The 18,085-nt window shown below is 38.0% G+C and overlaps 1 protein-coding gene across 2 annotated transcripts in view; it reads right to left on the reverse strand.

Moving 5' to 3' along the window:
* Positions 1–18,085, reverse strand: part of GMPS (guanine monophosphate synthase) — a 64,541-nt gene that overhangs the window by 42,134 nt on the left and 4,322 nt on the right. Inside the window, exon 1 of one of the 2 annotated variants that reach the window (XM_072618662.1) lies at positions 3,077–3,196. The exons of the other annotated variant lie outside the window; for it this stretch is intronic. Within the exon in view, the coding sequence (XP_072474763.1) occupies positions 3,077–3,088 (12 nt within the window). The 5' untranslated portion in view covers positions 3,089–3,196. Of the gene's footprint in view, positions 1–3,076; positions 3,197–18,085 lie in introns of those variants that run through there. 2 annotated transcript variants of the gene reach the window in all.

The following is an 18,085-nucleotide window of genomic DNA, read 5'->3' on the forward strand; positions in this document are numbered from 1 at the left end:
TAGGAACAAAGATAATGTCTATGAAAAAACCTAAAGGAGAGTTGCTATTAGTGCTGAATGGTGAAGAATAAATATATCATCTATAAAATTTGAGAATAAAATCTACTGGAGTTTAATAGGGGCAAAAAATAATAATAACTAACTTATACAGAACTTTAAGATTTACAAAGCAATTTCCTGATAGCCACCTCATGAGATTAGTGGTGCAAATAATGGCCCCATTTTAAAGATGAGGAAACTGAGGCTCCAGCAGGTGAAGTGGGTTGACCATGATCACAGCTCACTTAGCAACCATGGAGGCAAGATTCAAACAATGGCCCAAGCTCCAAGGCTCTTTCCCCATAGCCAGGATGTCTCACTCACAGAAGCCCTCTCTACTCCACACCAGCCTAGACCCGGATCATCCTTAGAAGATTTTTCCATCTCCGGTCCTGCGCTTAATGGAAGACACAGACCCTACATCTCAGGACAAAAGTAAGACTCAGACTTCCTGGGCCGTCAAGTCATTTGCAGGTCTAGAGACAAACAACAGATCTAGGTCTTCCTATCTGTTGACCACAAAGAGGTACATCACATCAATCTCTATCAAACATATTTAATCAATTTAAGATATTTACTTTCACACTAATACATGTAATTCTAAGAAGCATCTCTAAGGATTTCATGAAACTGAATTTGCAATATTAAATCCCAAATTCTAATACAAAGCGGTGTCACCAAAATGACCTGGTACTAGTTAAGAAACAGAGGGGTCTATCAATAGAACAGACGTGGGCCCCAATATACAGAAGCAAAAGAGCCAAGTAGCCTTGTATTTGGACAAACCAAGACCCCAACTTCTGGATTAAGAACAAAAACTGCTGGAGAATTTAAAGTAGTTAAAAAATCATGAAGTAGTCAGTCTAGCAGAAACTAGGTACAGGGCAATCTTTCACACTACATATAGAGATAAAATCCAAATGAAAATATGACAAATATCGTAAACAAATTAGAAGCATAAAGAAGAAACTACATTTTAGACTTATACATAGGGTATGAGTTCATGGCCAAACAAGGGATAGTAGACAAGACACAGTGGTTAATTCTAATTATGAAAAATTAAATTGTTTCTGCACAAACAAAATCAAAGCAGTCAAAATTAGACAGGAAACAGTTAACTGGGGAAAAAATTGTTTTTACCAAGTTTCACTGATAAAGATCTCATTACCAAGCTATAAAAAGAATGAATTCAAATCTACAATAAGAGCCATTCCCCAAATGACAGATAGTCAAAGAATATGAACAAGTTACCTCTTAAAGGGAAGAAATCTCAGTTAAAAATAATCATATGATAAAATGCTTCAAATCACTAACAATTAGAGAAAAGTCAATTAAAGCAAGTCTGAGTTTCTCATACCTACTGTAGGTATGAGAGCAAAGTTAACAAAAAGAAAATGACAAATGTTGGGAGAACAGATACAGTAATGCACTCTTGCCTGAGCTATGAATTGGTCCAAACATCTAGAAATAGTTTGGAACTATACCCCAACTTACTAAATAATGCATACTTTTTGACCCAGCCTACCACTAGCAGGCCTATAAAGAAAAAGAGGCCTCCTACACACAGAAATTGTTATATAGTAGCTCTTTTTGTTGTGGCAAAGAACTGAAAATTAAGGAGACGTTCATCAATGGGGGAAATGGCTGAACAAAATACTGCTTATGAATGAATGTAACATAATACTACTGTGCACAGAGAAAAGGAGAGGAAAAGAAAGATAAAGAAAGAGAAAGAGAGAGACAGAGAGAGAGAAATGCACACAAGTTTAAAATACAACTTTTTGTTTCCGTAAGGCAATGGCTGGCACAAGAAGGATAATGCTAAAGAGGACAGTTACAATGCAATTTCGCCCACAGCTGAATGAGACAGATGGTAGACAGACACACCCAAATCATGACCAAAGGTTTTCACTGTCCTCTTAGCTTCCTACGTAGGCACAACATCGGAAGCTGCCACAGAAGTGAATGACAAGCTGAGGTAAAGCCATGACCTGCTGTACTACCGCCAGCGTTGCCTGTCTTCTCTCAAGAAGTACAACCCATTAAGCTTCCATCCCTTACACTTGATCCAAGCTTTAAAAGAATGATATACTTTCTTTTTAAGAACCTGCTATCATGAATAAAGAACTGGACTTAAGAGTAAAGGGAAACTAGAATCTGAAATCTCTCCTGCCTCTCACTGACTTACGAGATGTGTCCACCTGGAAGAGCCACTGGATCTGTCTGCTCATTTATAAAATGGGAATTTCAAACACATGTTTGCAACATAATGGTAAATTCTGCTGTTATTCAATCATTTCAGTTGTGTCCGACTCTGACCCCATTTGGGGTTTTCTTGGCAAAGACACTGGAGGGGTTTACCTTCTCCCACTCATTTTACAGATGAGGAAACTGAGGCCAACAAGATTAAGTGACTTGCCCAGGGTCACACAGCTAGTATGTATCTAAGGATGGATTTGATCTCAGGTCTTCATGACTCCAAGTCTGGTGCTCTAACAATTGTGCAGCCTAGCTTCCCAAAATGTAGTCACATCATTTTAAAAATGGAAAAAAGGCAGTTTCTTTCACAGCTGTTGATAAAAATAAAAAAACAAAACAAAAATGGGATAAAGACAAAGGACAATTTTAATTATTTAAAAAAAAATTTTTTTTGCAGGAAATCAATGTGTCCAGAATAAGAAGAGAAGCTGCCAAGGGGAGAAAATATTTGCATCAAACTTTTCTAAAAATCCTCTGAAATCAAAGACATGAAGGGAATACAAATACATAAGACTAAGAAGTTTCCCAATAGATCTTACAAAAAAACCAATTTTCTTAAAAATGATCAAAAACCATTTGAAAAAATGTTCTCAATCACTAATTGAGAGAAATGTAAATTCTAGTTTTAACAGACAGTCAACAAACTGCAAAGATGACAAAGGGCAGTCAGGCACACTAACACACTCTTAGTATGCTATGAATGTGTCCAGCCACTGCATAATATAATTATGAGAAAAAGTTACTAAGACGTTCACATGGACTGACCCAATGACCTCACCTGACTGGGCATATAACACCAAGCAGAGCAATAGTTATAACAGTATTCGTTGTAATAGCAAAAAATCTTAGAGACAGTGGGGTGCCTATCTGTTAGAATTTTCTGGATAAACTATGGCATAAGAATATAATGGAATGTTATTGCATCGTAAGAAATAATGACCATGAGGAATTTGGATTCCTGGCAGCAGTTACAGAAACTAACACAGAGCAAAGACAGCAGACCACAAGAAAAATATACACAATGATGATAACAGCATTGATAAAAACAGTATTCAAAGACTCAGTGACGCATTAAATGCTATGGCCAATCATGGTCCCAGAGGACAGATTATAAAACATTTCCCTACTATTAAAAAATAAAGACAAGATGAACTCTGTCAAATTCATAAGAATGAATCATTCCCCAATTGCTAAATGTTCAAAGAATATGAACACACAGTTCTGGGATGACCAAATCAAAGCTACATACAGTTACATGAAAAAATGCTCTCAATCATTATTGATTAAAGAAATGTAAATTAAAACAACTTTATGATATCATCTCACAACTATTAGACTGGCTAAATGAGAAGGGATTAATGACAAATGTTGGACGGGACATGAATAAACTGTTGGTGGAAGTGATCCAACCATTCCAGAGAGCAATGTGGATTTATGCCCAAAGAGATATAAAACTTTGTATACCCCTTGACCCATGGACAGCTCAGGGAAGATAGAAAGAAGAGAAGCAGGTAGAATGATTAAGGACAGAGGTCTTGGGCCCTTAGCAGAGGGAGTATCCCCTTTTCTTCACGACCTGGAGTGAGCATCCATGTGTCAAGCCCTGGTGGCACCAAGGTCCAAAGTTTTCTCAGCCTGCCTTACGTGAAGTTGGTTAGTTATTGTCCTTAGTCTTTGAAGGGGACCAAAATGACATCACCATTGTAAAGTGAAATTTCAGTGTGTACAACTGTCACTGATCAGATCAATACAAGCTCAGAATGCTCTTCCACAGGTTGGGCACAGATAGTCCATATGAATATTTGGGGTGGATATCCCAAATCTGTACATCCTGCGTTTACTTTGTGCTGTCTCAATTCTGCTTTGCTCAAAGAGCACAGCACCCTTTCTGATGTGGGCACGCCATGCTGAGCCGTCCTGTGCCAGTGTCTCCCATGTTGCATAGTCAAATAAAAAATTGTTGAGAGAGACCTTGACAGTGTCCTTGTATCACTTCTTCTGGACACCATGTGATCACCTGCTCCATGCAAGTTCTCCATAAAACAGTCTTTTTGGCAAGCGTACATTTTGCATTTAAACAACGTGGCCAGCCCATCGGAGCTGCGCTCTCTGAAGCATAGTTTGAATACTTGGCAGTTCAGCTCAAGCAAGGACTTCAGCGTCTGGTACCTTATTCTGACAGGTGATCTTCAGAATCTTCCTAAGACAATTCAAATGGAAGCGATTCAGTTTCTTACATGAAGTATTCCTCGATGGAAGAACTGCCTGGGAAACTTTTAACCTCGGCCAGTGGTCAGGTCCAAAGGCAGCTATGTACGTGCATATGAGGACTAGATGGCTACAAGGGGATTTTAGGAAAAAATTTTGGATTTTTTACTGAGAGTTGAAGGAGATAGGAGATATGCAAGTGAATACAGTGCATCTGCATCCTTCAGGAAGGAAATGTTCTGGCTAACTGAGGTTTTAAGGAACACTAAAGCTCTAGTACTAACTTGTTTTATTTTAGCCATTTTAGACAGAACCTGTCTAAAATATCTGATGCATTATACCACTTTTTCAAAAAGAGTAGGCATGTTGATCATCATGAAATATTTACTTTATGGTTCTTAGTTATTCTAAACACTAATTAAGGTATTTTGTAATGACAGGCCTTCAGGGAATGTTCTAGGTTGTGTGGATTTTGTACTTATTTGAAGGGAATCTTAGGTTACTGTGACATTACTATTGTCTGCTATTAATTGTTTTCTTTCAGCAAAGCTGGAGGAAGAGAATGAAGGCCACTTTCCCCTTCAACCAAATTTGAAATAAAAAAGGAGAGGGGCTTCTGGGAAGATGGGGGGGGGGGGTCAGAAAACTTTCAGCCCTCCAAATTTCCCCCATAAAGAAGAACAGAACATTGCTTCAGAGCACAAATAAAGACTAAGGCAGATGTCCTCCTAAGACAATACGAGAAGACCTCCAGGAAAGACCTGAACTCCAGGGTTGGAGGTTTGGCTTCAGTAAAGTGCAAACACCCCAAGTTCAACTCTGCAGAATCAACTAACCACAAGCCCTGGGGACAGCTGGGTAGAGGACCAGCCTTGGAAACTTTCATCCTGCAGACCGTGTGGGGGTCTGATGGCTGAAAAGATTGAACAACCTTGCATGGTCCAGGCATGCCAAACACAGCAGTGCTGCCTAGATACATCTCAGGATGAAGGGAGAAAGAGCTAGCACACATACGATGAGTGGAGTAGCAAAGCGGCACAGACTCTGCTAGTTGCAGGGGAGCAGAGGCCCTGGTTTCAGTTTCAGGGCAGAAAGAACAGCTGCAGTTTGCAGCCACCAGAGGGACCTCAGGAAATAAGATCATTTGTGAAACAGGGTGCCTGGGAGCCCTAGCTGTGGTTTAGGAGTAGAGGGGAGAGCCCAAGGTTGGACCCAGAGACAGACTTCAGAAAATAACAGTAAGAAGGACCTAAGGCTTGTTACATGATTCCTCAAATCTCAGGAATACAACTTAATTACATTAACAGCTGCTACATAAAATAAAACAAAAAATAACCATACATTTGTAAGCAAAGGAGAAAGAACCCAACCATAGACAGCTACTCTAGGAATTCAGATCTGGGTTCACTGTTTAGTGGGAGATAATGGAGCTAAAAAAGTCACTCCGTTTTCAATGAGAAATGTCAAATGGTCTCAAGCACAAAGAGTTTTTAGAAGAACTTAAAAAAGGACTTTGCAAATCAAGTAAGAGACCCATCAATTGGGGAATGGCTGAATAAGTTGTGGTATACGAATGTAATGGAATACTATTGTGCTATAAGAAATGACAAACAGGTGGACTTCAGAAAAACGAAAGATTTATATGAACTGATGCTGAGTGAAATGACCAGAACCAAGAGAACATTATACACAGTAACAGTCACTGTGTACGAGGAGTGTTTTTGATAGACTTAGCCCTTCACAGCAAGGTAAGGATCTAAAACATTCCCAAAGGACTCTTGAGGCAAAATACCATCCACATTCTCAGAAAGAACTATGGAACTGGAACACAGGATGAACCAGACTATTTTCTCGTGTTATGTTTCAGTTGGGTTTTTTCATGGTTTCTCCCATTTGCTTTAATTCTTCTATGCAACATGACTAATGTGAAAATGTGTTTAATAAGAATGTATGTATAGAAGCCATATAAGATTACATTCCATCTCAGGGAGGGAGAGGGAGAAAACTTAAAACTTATGGAAATAACTGTTGAAAACTGAAAACAAGCAAATTAAATTAAAAAAAAAAAAGAAAATCAAATAAGAGAGACTGAGGGAAAAAAAATAGAAAAAAAAAATAAAACAACCCAAGAAAATTATGAAAAAAGAAACAATTAAGAAAATACTTCCCTGAAAATCAGACTTGGGCAAGGGGAAGCTAATGACATTCTACGACACCAAGAAATCATAAAACAGAATCAAAAACATGAAAAAACAAAAGAGAAAGTGAAGCATCAGAAAAGCAACCAATCTGGAGAACAGATCAATAAAAAATAATAGAATGGTCAGATATGATAAAAAAAGGAATTATCAGGGAAAATTGCCCTGAAGTTCTAGAACATGAAGGCAAAGCAGAAATAGGAAAAAAAAAAAATACAGCAATCACCACCTGAAAGAGATCCCAGGAAGAAAACTTTCTAGAATATTATAGCCAAGTTCCAAAGCTCCCAGGTTAAGGAGAAAATATTGGAAAAACAAGAAAAAAGCAATTTAAATATCATGGAACTACAACTACAATAAGGATTACACAAGACCCTAGCAGCTAGTCTTGGAATACTATATTCCATAAAGCAAAGGAGCAGAGATGATGATCAAGGGTAACTTAGCAAAGTCAAGTATAATTATGAATGGAAAAAAAAAGATATTTAACAAACTCAAAGATGTTCAAGTTTTTGTGACAAAAACCCCAAAACTTAAGGTAAAATTCAACATATAACATAAGGTAAACATTAAAGATCAAACTGTAATCTTTTTTATGTGAAAATATTAGCAGTGCTCTTATTTGGTAGTCTGAAAGAAAGGCATGGGCTGAGCTATGTATGACAGGGCAATTCTAAAAAAATAAAAACTGTAGGAAGAGATAAACAGGAGTAATTATCTCACACAAATGAGGCATACAAGGAAAACTGATAAAGAAGCTGTTAGAGGGGAGGACGGGTAATGCTAGAATTTACTCTCACTGGAAATGGGTTAAAAAGGAAACAACATATATATGTATGGATATAAAAATCTTCTATGTCCAGAAATAAGAGGGCAAGGAAACAGAGTAGGGAGAGAGGATAACGGCAGAATTCTTAGGGGGTGGGTAGGTTAAGGAACAGGAGGACAAGGTAGTGGGTAAAAGTAAAGTGGAGGGGTTAGCAGGGATAGGAATATGGAGAAGAATGAGGAAAAATAGGAAAGAGGAAAATACACAAGTAATTGTAGTTTAGAATGTGAATGGGATGAATTTACCCATAAAAAGGAAACAGAAAGCAGATTAAAAATTTGAACCCAACGATATGTTGCTTTCAGGAAACAATAAAAACTGAGAGACACACAAAGACAAAATAAAGGGCAGGGGTAGAATTTAGTGTGTAAAAACAACAAGGATAGTAATTATGATCTCAGACAGATTTAAAGTTAAAATAGATTTAATCAAAAGTGAAAAACAGAGAAAGTACACTATGTGTCAGCAATATTATTCAATATTGCTTTAGACCACTTAAAATACCTAGACAGTATAAAACCATGAGCACATACCTACCAAAACAGACACAGGAACTATATGAACATAAACAAAAAACACTTTTTATACAAATACACTCAGATCTAAATAAGTGAAGTCAATATTTATCGTTCATGAGTGGGCAAAGCCAATAATTTTTAAAATGAAAAAATGTATCTAATTTATTCAATGTCATCCCAATTAAATTACTAAAAAAAATTATTTTACTGAGTTGGAAAAATAACAACAAAGTTCATCTGGAAGAAAAGGTCAGGTACTTCAAAGAAACCAGGAGGGAAAAGATGTAAGAGAAGTAGATTCATCAGTATCAGATCTTAAACTATATTATAAGGTAAGAACATTGTTTTAGGGTAAAAAGGATCATTTCAATCACTTTAAATTAAAACTTTCTTGTATAAACAAGACCTATGTAGCCAAGAATAAAAGGAATACAAGAATTAGGGGGAAAAATTTTCACAGACAATCTCTCAGATAGGATGTGATTGGGTTGAAATATTCCTATGGTGTAGGCAATGATGAGCTGGTTGGTTTAGAAAAACATGGAAAAACTTGGATTGAAGAAAGAAGATGCTATTCACCTTCACAGAAAACAGATTATAGAAAGAAATAAGCAAAATACAGTCTTACATATATGTGTATGAGTGTACAGATGTGTGTGTGTGTGTGTATATATATATGTATCTATGCTTAACTGCAGGCTTCTTGGGGGGGAATAAAGTAAAAAGTGCACAGCACAGACCAAAAGAAAACAAGGAAGCAAAGAAAAGCTGGGCATCTTTTAAAGCAATGTGTAGTAGTATTTATTATGTAGGTTTTCTTGAAATGGAAATGTATTGTTTTACACTGAATCACTGAATCCTCTCTTATGGCGACTGTGTACATGGCAACGTTTTTCTTTTCTTTTCTCATATTTTAAGTTTAAAATTTTTAAATGTACCAAAAGGAAAGGGAAGTCCTAGATCAGAAATCCTGATCTGCTCAATTGCTCAGGTTCTTCCCCTCAAACTATCTTGCACTTAATTACTTTGCAGCTACTTGTATTTATTCTCTTTATACTTCTATATGCCCCTATGGTCTCTCCCCTCAAAATGTGGGCAGCGGGGAGACCCAGGATTAGAGCACCAACAGGTAGGTTTCTGGTTAGACTGCTGGAACTGCTTCCTATTTTATCCTTGTATAGCTAGAACCTAGCACACAGCCTGGCATCCCACAGGTGCTTAATAAATGCTTACTGGTTGACTAATCCTATCCAAGTGCTTTGCCCTGGAACCCTCCTGCCAAGTTCTCCTCTGACCCTCTCATATAAATGCTATCACATATTAAAAACTTTCAGAAACCAAGTCTCCAAAGGAATTTTTCATTTATATATTTAAATTCATCCCTTAAAGTATATCTTCTGTAAGTTGAGGGTTATGGTTAAAACTCGGATTCAGAAGTTCACATAATCCTAGGCTTCATTCTATTTAAGAACAATACAATGGAGAAAGGAAGGAAATCATGCAAATAAAATGAATGTAAACAACCATTTCCTTTGTTTGACACGCTGACTGCTTTCATATGCACAACAGTCCAAGCCATGCCATTCAGACCAGAATCCCCAGACGTGTAAAACTATGAGAATATGTTACCGCATAGAATAAAAACTAAATTATTAACCATGAACACAACCTACTGGCATGATTCACTAAGCAGACTACACAAACATGCCTGTTAACAAACTAGAGACATCCATTTTTTAATGTTTATTAAACTCCTAGTAGACACGTTAACCTTCTATGATCATTCCCCCTGTGAGCCTTTATTACTTTTTATTACTTAATTGCTTAATCTTTACTGAGGAGCAATTTGAAAAACCAGAACGGCCATGAATTATAGGTCAGCTGGCTGATGCAGAGGATAGAGTGCAGGCTCTGGAGAGAGGAAGGCCTGAGTTCAAATCCAGCTTAAGACTTACTAGCTTGTGACCTTGGCCATACACTTAACTTCTGATTGTCTCAATTTCCTCAGCAATAAACTGGGGATGATAACAGCATCGCCCTCCCAGAGTTGTTGAGAGGCCCAGGTGAAGTCATATTGGAAAGGTGCTTCGCACAATGGCCAGCATGCAGTAGATGCTACAAAAAGGCTAGTTGTTATTATGAATTACAGGGACATAAAATGAGCTTCTTCCTGAGTTCTACTTGATGTCTCCATCTCCAAACAGTGATGGAGTGATCCAGACCTAGTGCAGTCAAACCCAACTCAGGGCTGAGAAGAATCCTTAGCCTACATGGCCTGGAACTGAGTTCCAAGACTAAAACCAAGAGTGTCTTGTTCCAAATAAACTCTACTCACTTTCTGTTGGGACTGGAAGCTCAATTCCGTGTGGACAGTCTCGGGCAGGTAAAAGTGGGACTTGTAAATCTTAGAGTCTTACGAGGCCCTCCATGAACAGCGGGGGTTCGAGAAGGTCAGACCGAGCTAGCTCGGCTAGCTCGGGTATTTCCGCCTCTCCCCCGGAGATACCTGATGGGTGGAGTCTCCCTGCCCTCGAGGTCGTCCTGGATTGGAGCACACCTAGTTACCTAACAGCACGGTATTGAGATGCAAACTGTGTGGCTGAAGATTAAGTAGGAATGAGGAAGCCTAAAAGCTCTCTTAGCACGTGTGGAGCCAAAGAGAAAAGTAGGGCTCCGCTTCTTTTCTTTCCTCTCTCCCCTCCCCCTCTCTCCCCGCTTGTACTTCTACTTCCAATCCCTTAAGCTTAGCCTTCTTAGGAAATCTCCCCCTCTTCGTTCTAAGAAAGAAGACGCCCTGCACTTGTAACCGAAACCCTGTAATAAAGCTCAACCCCTGTTTGACTCTGGAACGTCCTTTCTCTCATACGTGCATCCGGCGTGGCCAGCCGAAGACCTGGACAGGTAAGAAAGACTCGGGTAGCCCAATACAGGCCTCTAGGCTTGGCAACTTTCCTGTTCCTAGGGGAGATCCCTCCAACATCCAACTCAAGATACCCAATAAGAAGCTGGAGATGTGAGAATGAAAGTGAGGAGATAGTTTAAGTAAGATAAAGTTCAGTTTACAGAAATGATAACTGAATATTCAGGGATCTGAGAGAGCCTGGGGAGACAGTCACAGTCAGTGGGTACAAGCTAGCTGAGAATTCAACTAAGAAAACAGAGAAGGAGCAGTCAGATGGGTAGCAGCAAAGCTAGGAGGGAACGGTATCAGGAAATCCTAGAGAGAAGAGACAGTATCAAGAAAAAGACGGTGTCTAATATCAAATGTTGCATAAGGAAGAGGAGGAGGAAGAGGAAGAAGGAGAAAAAGTCCCAACTATTCTACTAGACATAATCAATAATGATGGAGATAAGTTAGCCACTGGGTGAGGTTCAGAAGGCTTTTTAGTCATACAGTGCAAGTTCTTCTTCTGAACACCACAATTCAGAATTCTTAATAAGTGGAACATAATTTACTTTCCATTTTCTGTGGAATAACTGTTTTCTAAGTAAACATGACACAAACAGGCCTTTCGGTATGTGTTGAATATATTTAAGATGATGTCCTGGCTACAAAATAGTCACAGTAGTTTGAAATATGTGGAAAGAACCTTTATAAATTCTAAAGCCAGGGAGTAGAGGAATATGCAACACTCCCAAGATAAGGATGAGGACAGGGAAGCCTCTCTACACTGTAAATAAAACTCTAACACAAAACAGAGGACACACACACGCACACGCACACACACACACCCCACACACACACACTCTCTCTCTCTCTCTCTCTCTCTCCCTCTCTCTCTGGGAGTTATAAAGGACCTCAGGAGAAATAAAGCTGATTTTCATGTTGAAAACCTGCCCTTGACATTCAGCACTTTTTCTAAATTATTTCATATTATTTTAGAAGGCGAATGTCACCAGCATTGACACATTCACCTGGGACACCTGTATACAACGCAGAAAATAGTCTGGAAAATCCTGGTTTACAGGAAGGAACAGATAAACCACTGTCATCTAACCAAGAAAAGGGCTTGTCTTTTTATTCACTGTCTCCATGTGTGTATGTAATAAAGCTGCATTTCTTTTTAACCATGCAGCCTAGTCTTCAAATCCACTGAGGTTTCAGTGCGGGAGGTATGACCTGCACAGGTTATGAGCAATGGCATTCGGGGGAGTAGGCAATACTCAAATTTAACTAGGCCATACTTACAGAAAATTCAGAACCTGAGAGGTAAATTCAACCTCCATTCAGTCTCTTACAGGAAAGCTCTTACCATCACTTGTAAGATTCAACACTGGATGGCTCCGTTTTCCTTTTACCCTGCCTCCCTTGTGGAAAAAACAGTCAGTGTAAGAATAGGGGTAGAAACTGAAAGAGGCTCTACTGGAGCCATTCCTGAAGCACTCCCATTGTCCCCACAGCACTCACACCATCCCATTTTTCTTCTTTTACACAAGTAGCACCTGATAAAATGTTTACTTGCTGAAAGCAAAATTAAAAATACCAAGAAAAAAATAAGCACAATAAAGCATTAAGATGAATATATTTGATAAGACTACTGCAGCTTATGGTTCAAGAAACTTTAAATCAATATCAAATTGGTAACTAACTGGTATCAATGCTGATTTGGAGAATCAGCAATTTCTTCAGACACAAGTTACCTTAAAAGAAGATACTACAAACATTAGCACTAAGTTACCATGGCAGTGCCCAGAAATTTCCTTATGATACTAAAGGTATTTTCAGTAGAAATTATGTGGTAGTAAAATGTGAATTCAGGAATGCCAAGAGGGGCTGCCTCTTGGCTTCTCACAAAGGAAGCAGAGAGGAAAGATTTCTAACTATGATTGGTAACAGGACTGAGAGTTAGAAGAGACCCTGGAAAGCCTTTTGTAAATCCTCTCATTTACAGATAAGAAGAGTCCCACCAAAGAGGTCACCCAACTTTGCCAAGTTAGAAATGCAGCAGAGGTCTCATTCTAATCCAGCTTACAGGATCATGGATTGGGAGCTAGAAGAGACTTGAGGGATCTTCTGGCCCAACTGCTTCATTTTACAGCAGAGAAAACAGAGGTGGGCCTTGAGCCCAGGGCTCTTTTCCTCTTCTGAGACCACATTTAGAGCTTTGTCCATGACCAGTACGCTGCCTTTCATACTTTTCTTCACTATCCCTCATTCCTAGACTAACTCCAGCCTCTCTTTTCCAACACATCCTATACATCACTGCCAGACTGTCTTCCTAAGAACAATTTAGCCATTATTAAAAAATTATCTTACTGAGTCAGAAAAAATTGTAAATTCAGCAGTATGAGACCTTAAACTATAAGGTGAGAACATTGCTGAAGTGTTAAATGGATAATTTTTATTATTTTAAATTAAAATTTTCTTGTATAAAACCTATTTAGCCAAGGACAGAAGGAATGCAGAAAATTGGGCAGAAAAAACTTTTACAGACAATCTCTGAAATAAAATGTGACTGGGTTTGAATACTGCTGTGTAGAAAATGATGAGCTGGTTGATTGAGAAAAACATGGATAGGGCAGCTAGGTGGCACAGTGAATACAGCACTAGTCCTGGAGTCAGGAGAATCTGAGTTCAAATCCAGTCTCAGACACAAGACACTTATTAGCTCTGTGATCTTGGGCAAGTCACTTAAACCCAATTGCCTTGACATCCCCCCCTCCAAAAACAAACAAACCAAAAAGAAAAACATGGACAGACTTGGACTTAGGAAGGAAGATGCTATCGGCCTTCAGAGAAACAGATATTAGGAGGAAATAAGCACAGTACAGCCTTACATATGCGTATGAATGTATATGCCCATGTGTATATGTTTATAGATATCTATGTGTGAATGCATGCATACATACACACACCATATACATACATATATGTATCTCCATGCTTAATTGCAGTCTTTGAGAAGCAGAGAAGGGGGGGAATAAAGTAAAAAGTGCACAATAGAGAACAAAAGAAAACTCACAAGGAAGCAAAGAAAAGCTGGATAGCTTTGAAAACAATGTGTAGTATTTATTTACTATGCAAGTTTGCTTGAAATGAAATTTATTGTTTATATTGAATCCTTTCTTATATTAATTTTATGTACATGGCATTGGGTTTTTTTCTCCTTCCTTTATTTTATATTTAAGTTTAAAATAAATTTTAAAACTTACAAAAGGAAGAATAAGAAAAATTTAGTCACATTACTTACACCCCTCCTCAAGAACCATCCATGAGGGGGCAGAGCCAAGATGGCAAAGAGGCAGGGACCTGCCTAACCTTTCCAAATTTCCCTCCAAACAACTTTAAATAATGCTTCAAAACAAATTCTGAGGCAACAGAACCCACAAACGGATGGGGTGCTATAAGAAATGACAAGCAGGATGATTTCAGAAAAATCTGGAAAGATTTACATGAACCAATGCAAAGTAAAATGAGCAGAACCAGGAGAACATTGTACACTGTCACAGCAATATTGTACAATGAGCAATTGCAAATGACTTAGTTATTCTCAGCAATATAATGATCCAAGACAATTCCTAAGGGCTTACAGTGAAAAATGCTGCCCATCTCCAGAGAAAGTATGGATGAAGTCTGAATGCAGATCAAAGTATACTTTTTACTTTATTTTTCTTCAAGTTTTTTGGTCTGTTTTTTCTTTCACAACATGACTAATATGGAAGTGTTCTGCATGACTGCACAAGTATACCACATGTCAAAGTGCTTGCCTTCTCAATGGGGGAAGGGGAGAGGAAGGGAGGAAATATGGACTTCGAAGTTTAAAGAAAAATGTTAAAAGTGTTTTTATATGTAACTGGGGGAAATATTAAATAAATGCTTTAAAAATCAATGGTCCCTTATTGCCTTTATTTTCTTATCATTTCATCAATAATTATTTATTGGGAAAACACAGCCAAGAGCAGAATAGGAGACAGAAGATTAAGGTTTAATTGAGTTCAACTACTAACCTACCTATGAGACCTTGGGCAAGTCACTGATTCTTTCCCTGATGCCTACAAATATGCAACTAGGTGGCATGCAGAGCATACTATTCTCATTCAGGGCACCAACCTAATGTGGAAGCCATCTACAATTATTTACCAGTCTTATTTTTTGCCAAGTTTAATGGGAAGAGCACTAAAAGTTCTTCTTTGCATACATTAAATTAGGAAAAAAAATGTTAATTCATTCCATTTATCTTTCTGTGAGCTTTAAAATGCAACCCTGAAAAAAATCTGCATATTTCTTCAAGAAGTATATAACAAGAAATCCCAATAAAAAATTAAAATACAGCACTTAACCAGAATGTTCGATGTAAAGAATATTTTGATCAAATTAACCTTTCAAGTTAACTAAAGATTAATTAGAAAACCTTTTTGGTTTTAGCCTTTGTTTCTTATCTCTCTCAAAAAAAAAGTTTAATGGGGGAAAATCCTTTAATTATAGATTACAAGTAATTAAGGTTTTACTATGTATAAAAATTTAGTCTTCCTAGATTAAAGTCAGGTAATTGTTATAGAGTACTTTGAAGAACCCTTTTAACTGCTTTTCAAGGAGTATGGGGCTCAGGTTTCAGTAAAAGATGCCCTGTCCCCAACAGATCATTCCCCAGAACATTCCAAGTTATGACCTCAGCTCTATGTTCATCTTATTCCTTTAGCACAAATCAGCCCATTCAAGCTTCCATTAAGTGCTAAGAAAAGGGTGGGAGCATTCCCCTGGAAAGCCACAGTGCAAGGAGGGCACAGCCTGTCAGGGCTTAGCCACATTTCATTTTGTCATCAGGTTCCATTCAGTTAAGCAACTGGTACTGGTTCTTTTTTCCTTTTAGGACTTTGAGATACTGTGCCAAATACAAAAAAAAAAATATAGCCATAGTTGCTTTGCATTAACATTATAACTTTCTGAATACCTGCTTCCTATTAAAAATTAATGCTTCTTCAAATCTGACTTTAAATAATTTCTTGCCTGGCATTTCTGTTATATCTGAAAACCAAGTTGGTTATTTTTAAAGGGGAGAATCCCCTTCAAAAAGTACAGTTTTGGTCAATAGAAAGTCAGGATTTGAAATAAAGAAATTCACTTGAAAATTATTCATAAGCATATTTATCTTGCAAAGTAAGATACAGGCCCCTAGGTGGCACCACAGTGCACAAATAGCTGGGCCTAGAGTCAGGAAGACCCAAGTTCAAATCCTAACTCAGACACTTACTAGCTGTGTGACCCTGAGCAAGTCACTCAACCTCAATTTCCTCATCTGTAAAATGGCAACAGAGATGAGAGTATGGACTAGACTGAGAGGCCTCCACCATCCCTTCCAATGCCAAGGCTTTGAATTCGTTTCTCTTTCCTACAAAACAGAGGCTGTACATGCATAGAGGGAGATCCTCCATGGCTTTTGGAGGAGATGTCATTTTCCAAGAGAAGGGACAAATGGAACATTTGAAATGCTATACAGCTGGAAATACTAATGAGAAAAGCAATCAAGGAGCAGAGAGCACTGCAGTTCCTCTACCACTTGTGGGAAACAAGGAAGTTCTATTTCCAGTTTTGGGTGATCAGGACTATGACCTAGTATAGTCAGTTAAAGATCAGAAACTTGTTCGAAGGTTCGATGAGTTGTTTGGGGGAAAGCCTATCAGAGAGGAGAACATAAAGTCACATGGCCAGGGGATGGTGGCCGGCTAAACACAAAAAAAATTCGGAACACTCTAAGAAGCTTCCATTATTCTAAACGTGTTGTAGTCTTCTGGTAGCCTTACTGGGGAGACTACCTGTTCATTCAAAGGAATGAACATAGAAGGTCCTCCCTCCTCTGAACTCTATTTTAATAAATTTTCCTTAATACCTTTTTGTGTGTCAAGTGCATCTCTAACACACTTGTTTGATTTTAAAAACAAAGTTCAAACTATCCCAAGTTAAACTTCTTGGTGCCATTTTGGTAGCTCAGGGAAGATAAATTACCTATGGACTTGCTTTAAATCTTTCTAATTACCATAAACCAATGACACAACATACATCCAGACATAAAAACAAATGAAATTGACCAGAACTATATACAGTAGAATTGTCTCCAGCCAAGAGGATTTATTTACTAACAGGACCTCCCCAGAATGAACCCTGGAGGCCGATTCTGGAGGGTACTTCGTAACAGACACTAAATATTTCCAAATGATAGTGACTGGTTCACTGTTTATAATTATATTACATTAATTAAAATAATCTTACCATTTTGAATTTTAATCAAATTAGACTCCATTAAATATTATGCATGATGGTATTTCCTTTGACAAAGAATTAGCATATCCCTGAAAGCAGGGAGTTTTTACCTTTCTATTGTTAATAGTTAGCATATAGCTTGGCACACAGTAGGCCCTTAATAAAGGCTACATTATAGTGCTATATTTATAAAGCTCTTTCCTGAAAGCAACTAAGGTAGGAAGGGTAAGAATTATATAATAGATTCTTAGTTTTGTTTTTACAGTGCAACACGGTGATTTCCCACGGACAAAGTAAGTATCAGAGCTGAGACCCAAGTCCCAGTTTCTTGGCTATGATCCAAGGTCCTTTCCAGTCAATCAGAACCAAACTGAGCAAGCTCTTCTTGGGAGAGAAGAGGCAGGAAGAGGGAACCTCAGATGCCCCTAGGGGAAGGAGTCTACAAAGCCTTAAAATCATTCATCAATGGACAGTTTTGAAGACAGCAGAGGAATAGTTTACTCCAAACACCATTAGAGGTGAAGGAGAGTTCCTCGTGGTTTCCCACAAATCTTTGTAAGGAATTACTTTGTATTTCATAAATAAGACCTTCAAAAAGTTTTCAATACCTAAAAGGAAACATTTGTCCTTTAAAAACAAACAAAACAAAACAAAATAAAAACTTCTCAAGTAACAAGTTTTGTCTTCTTCATTCAATAATAGCCTACTACCTGGAGAATTTTCAAAGTTTCCAACTTTTTGCAACATAATGCCACTGAAAGTAAACTAATAGCAGCATGTACCCAGTGTCTTTTGACACATTGAATTCAATAAGCCATTATTACATACTTACTAT

This window comes from Notamacropus eugenii, chromosome 6 (assembly GCF_028372415.1).
Source record: "Notamacropus eugenii isolate mMacEug1 chromosome 6, mMacEug1.pri_v2, whole genome shotgun sequence".
NCBI classification, from domain to species: Eukaryota; Metazoa; Chordata; class Mammalia; order Diprotodontia; family Macropodidae; genus Notamacropus; species Notamacropus eugenii.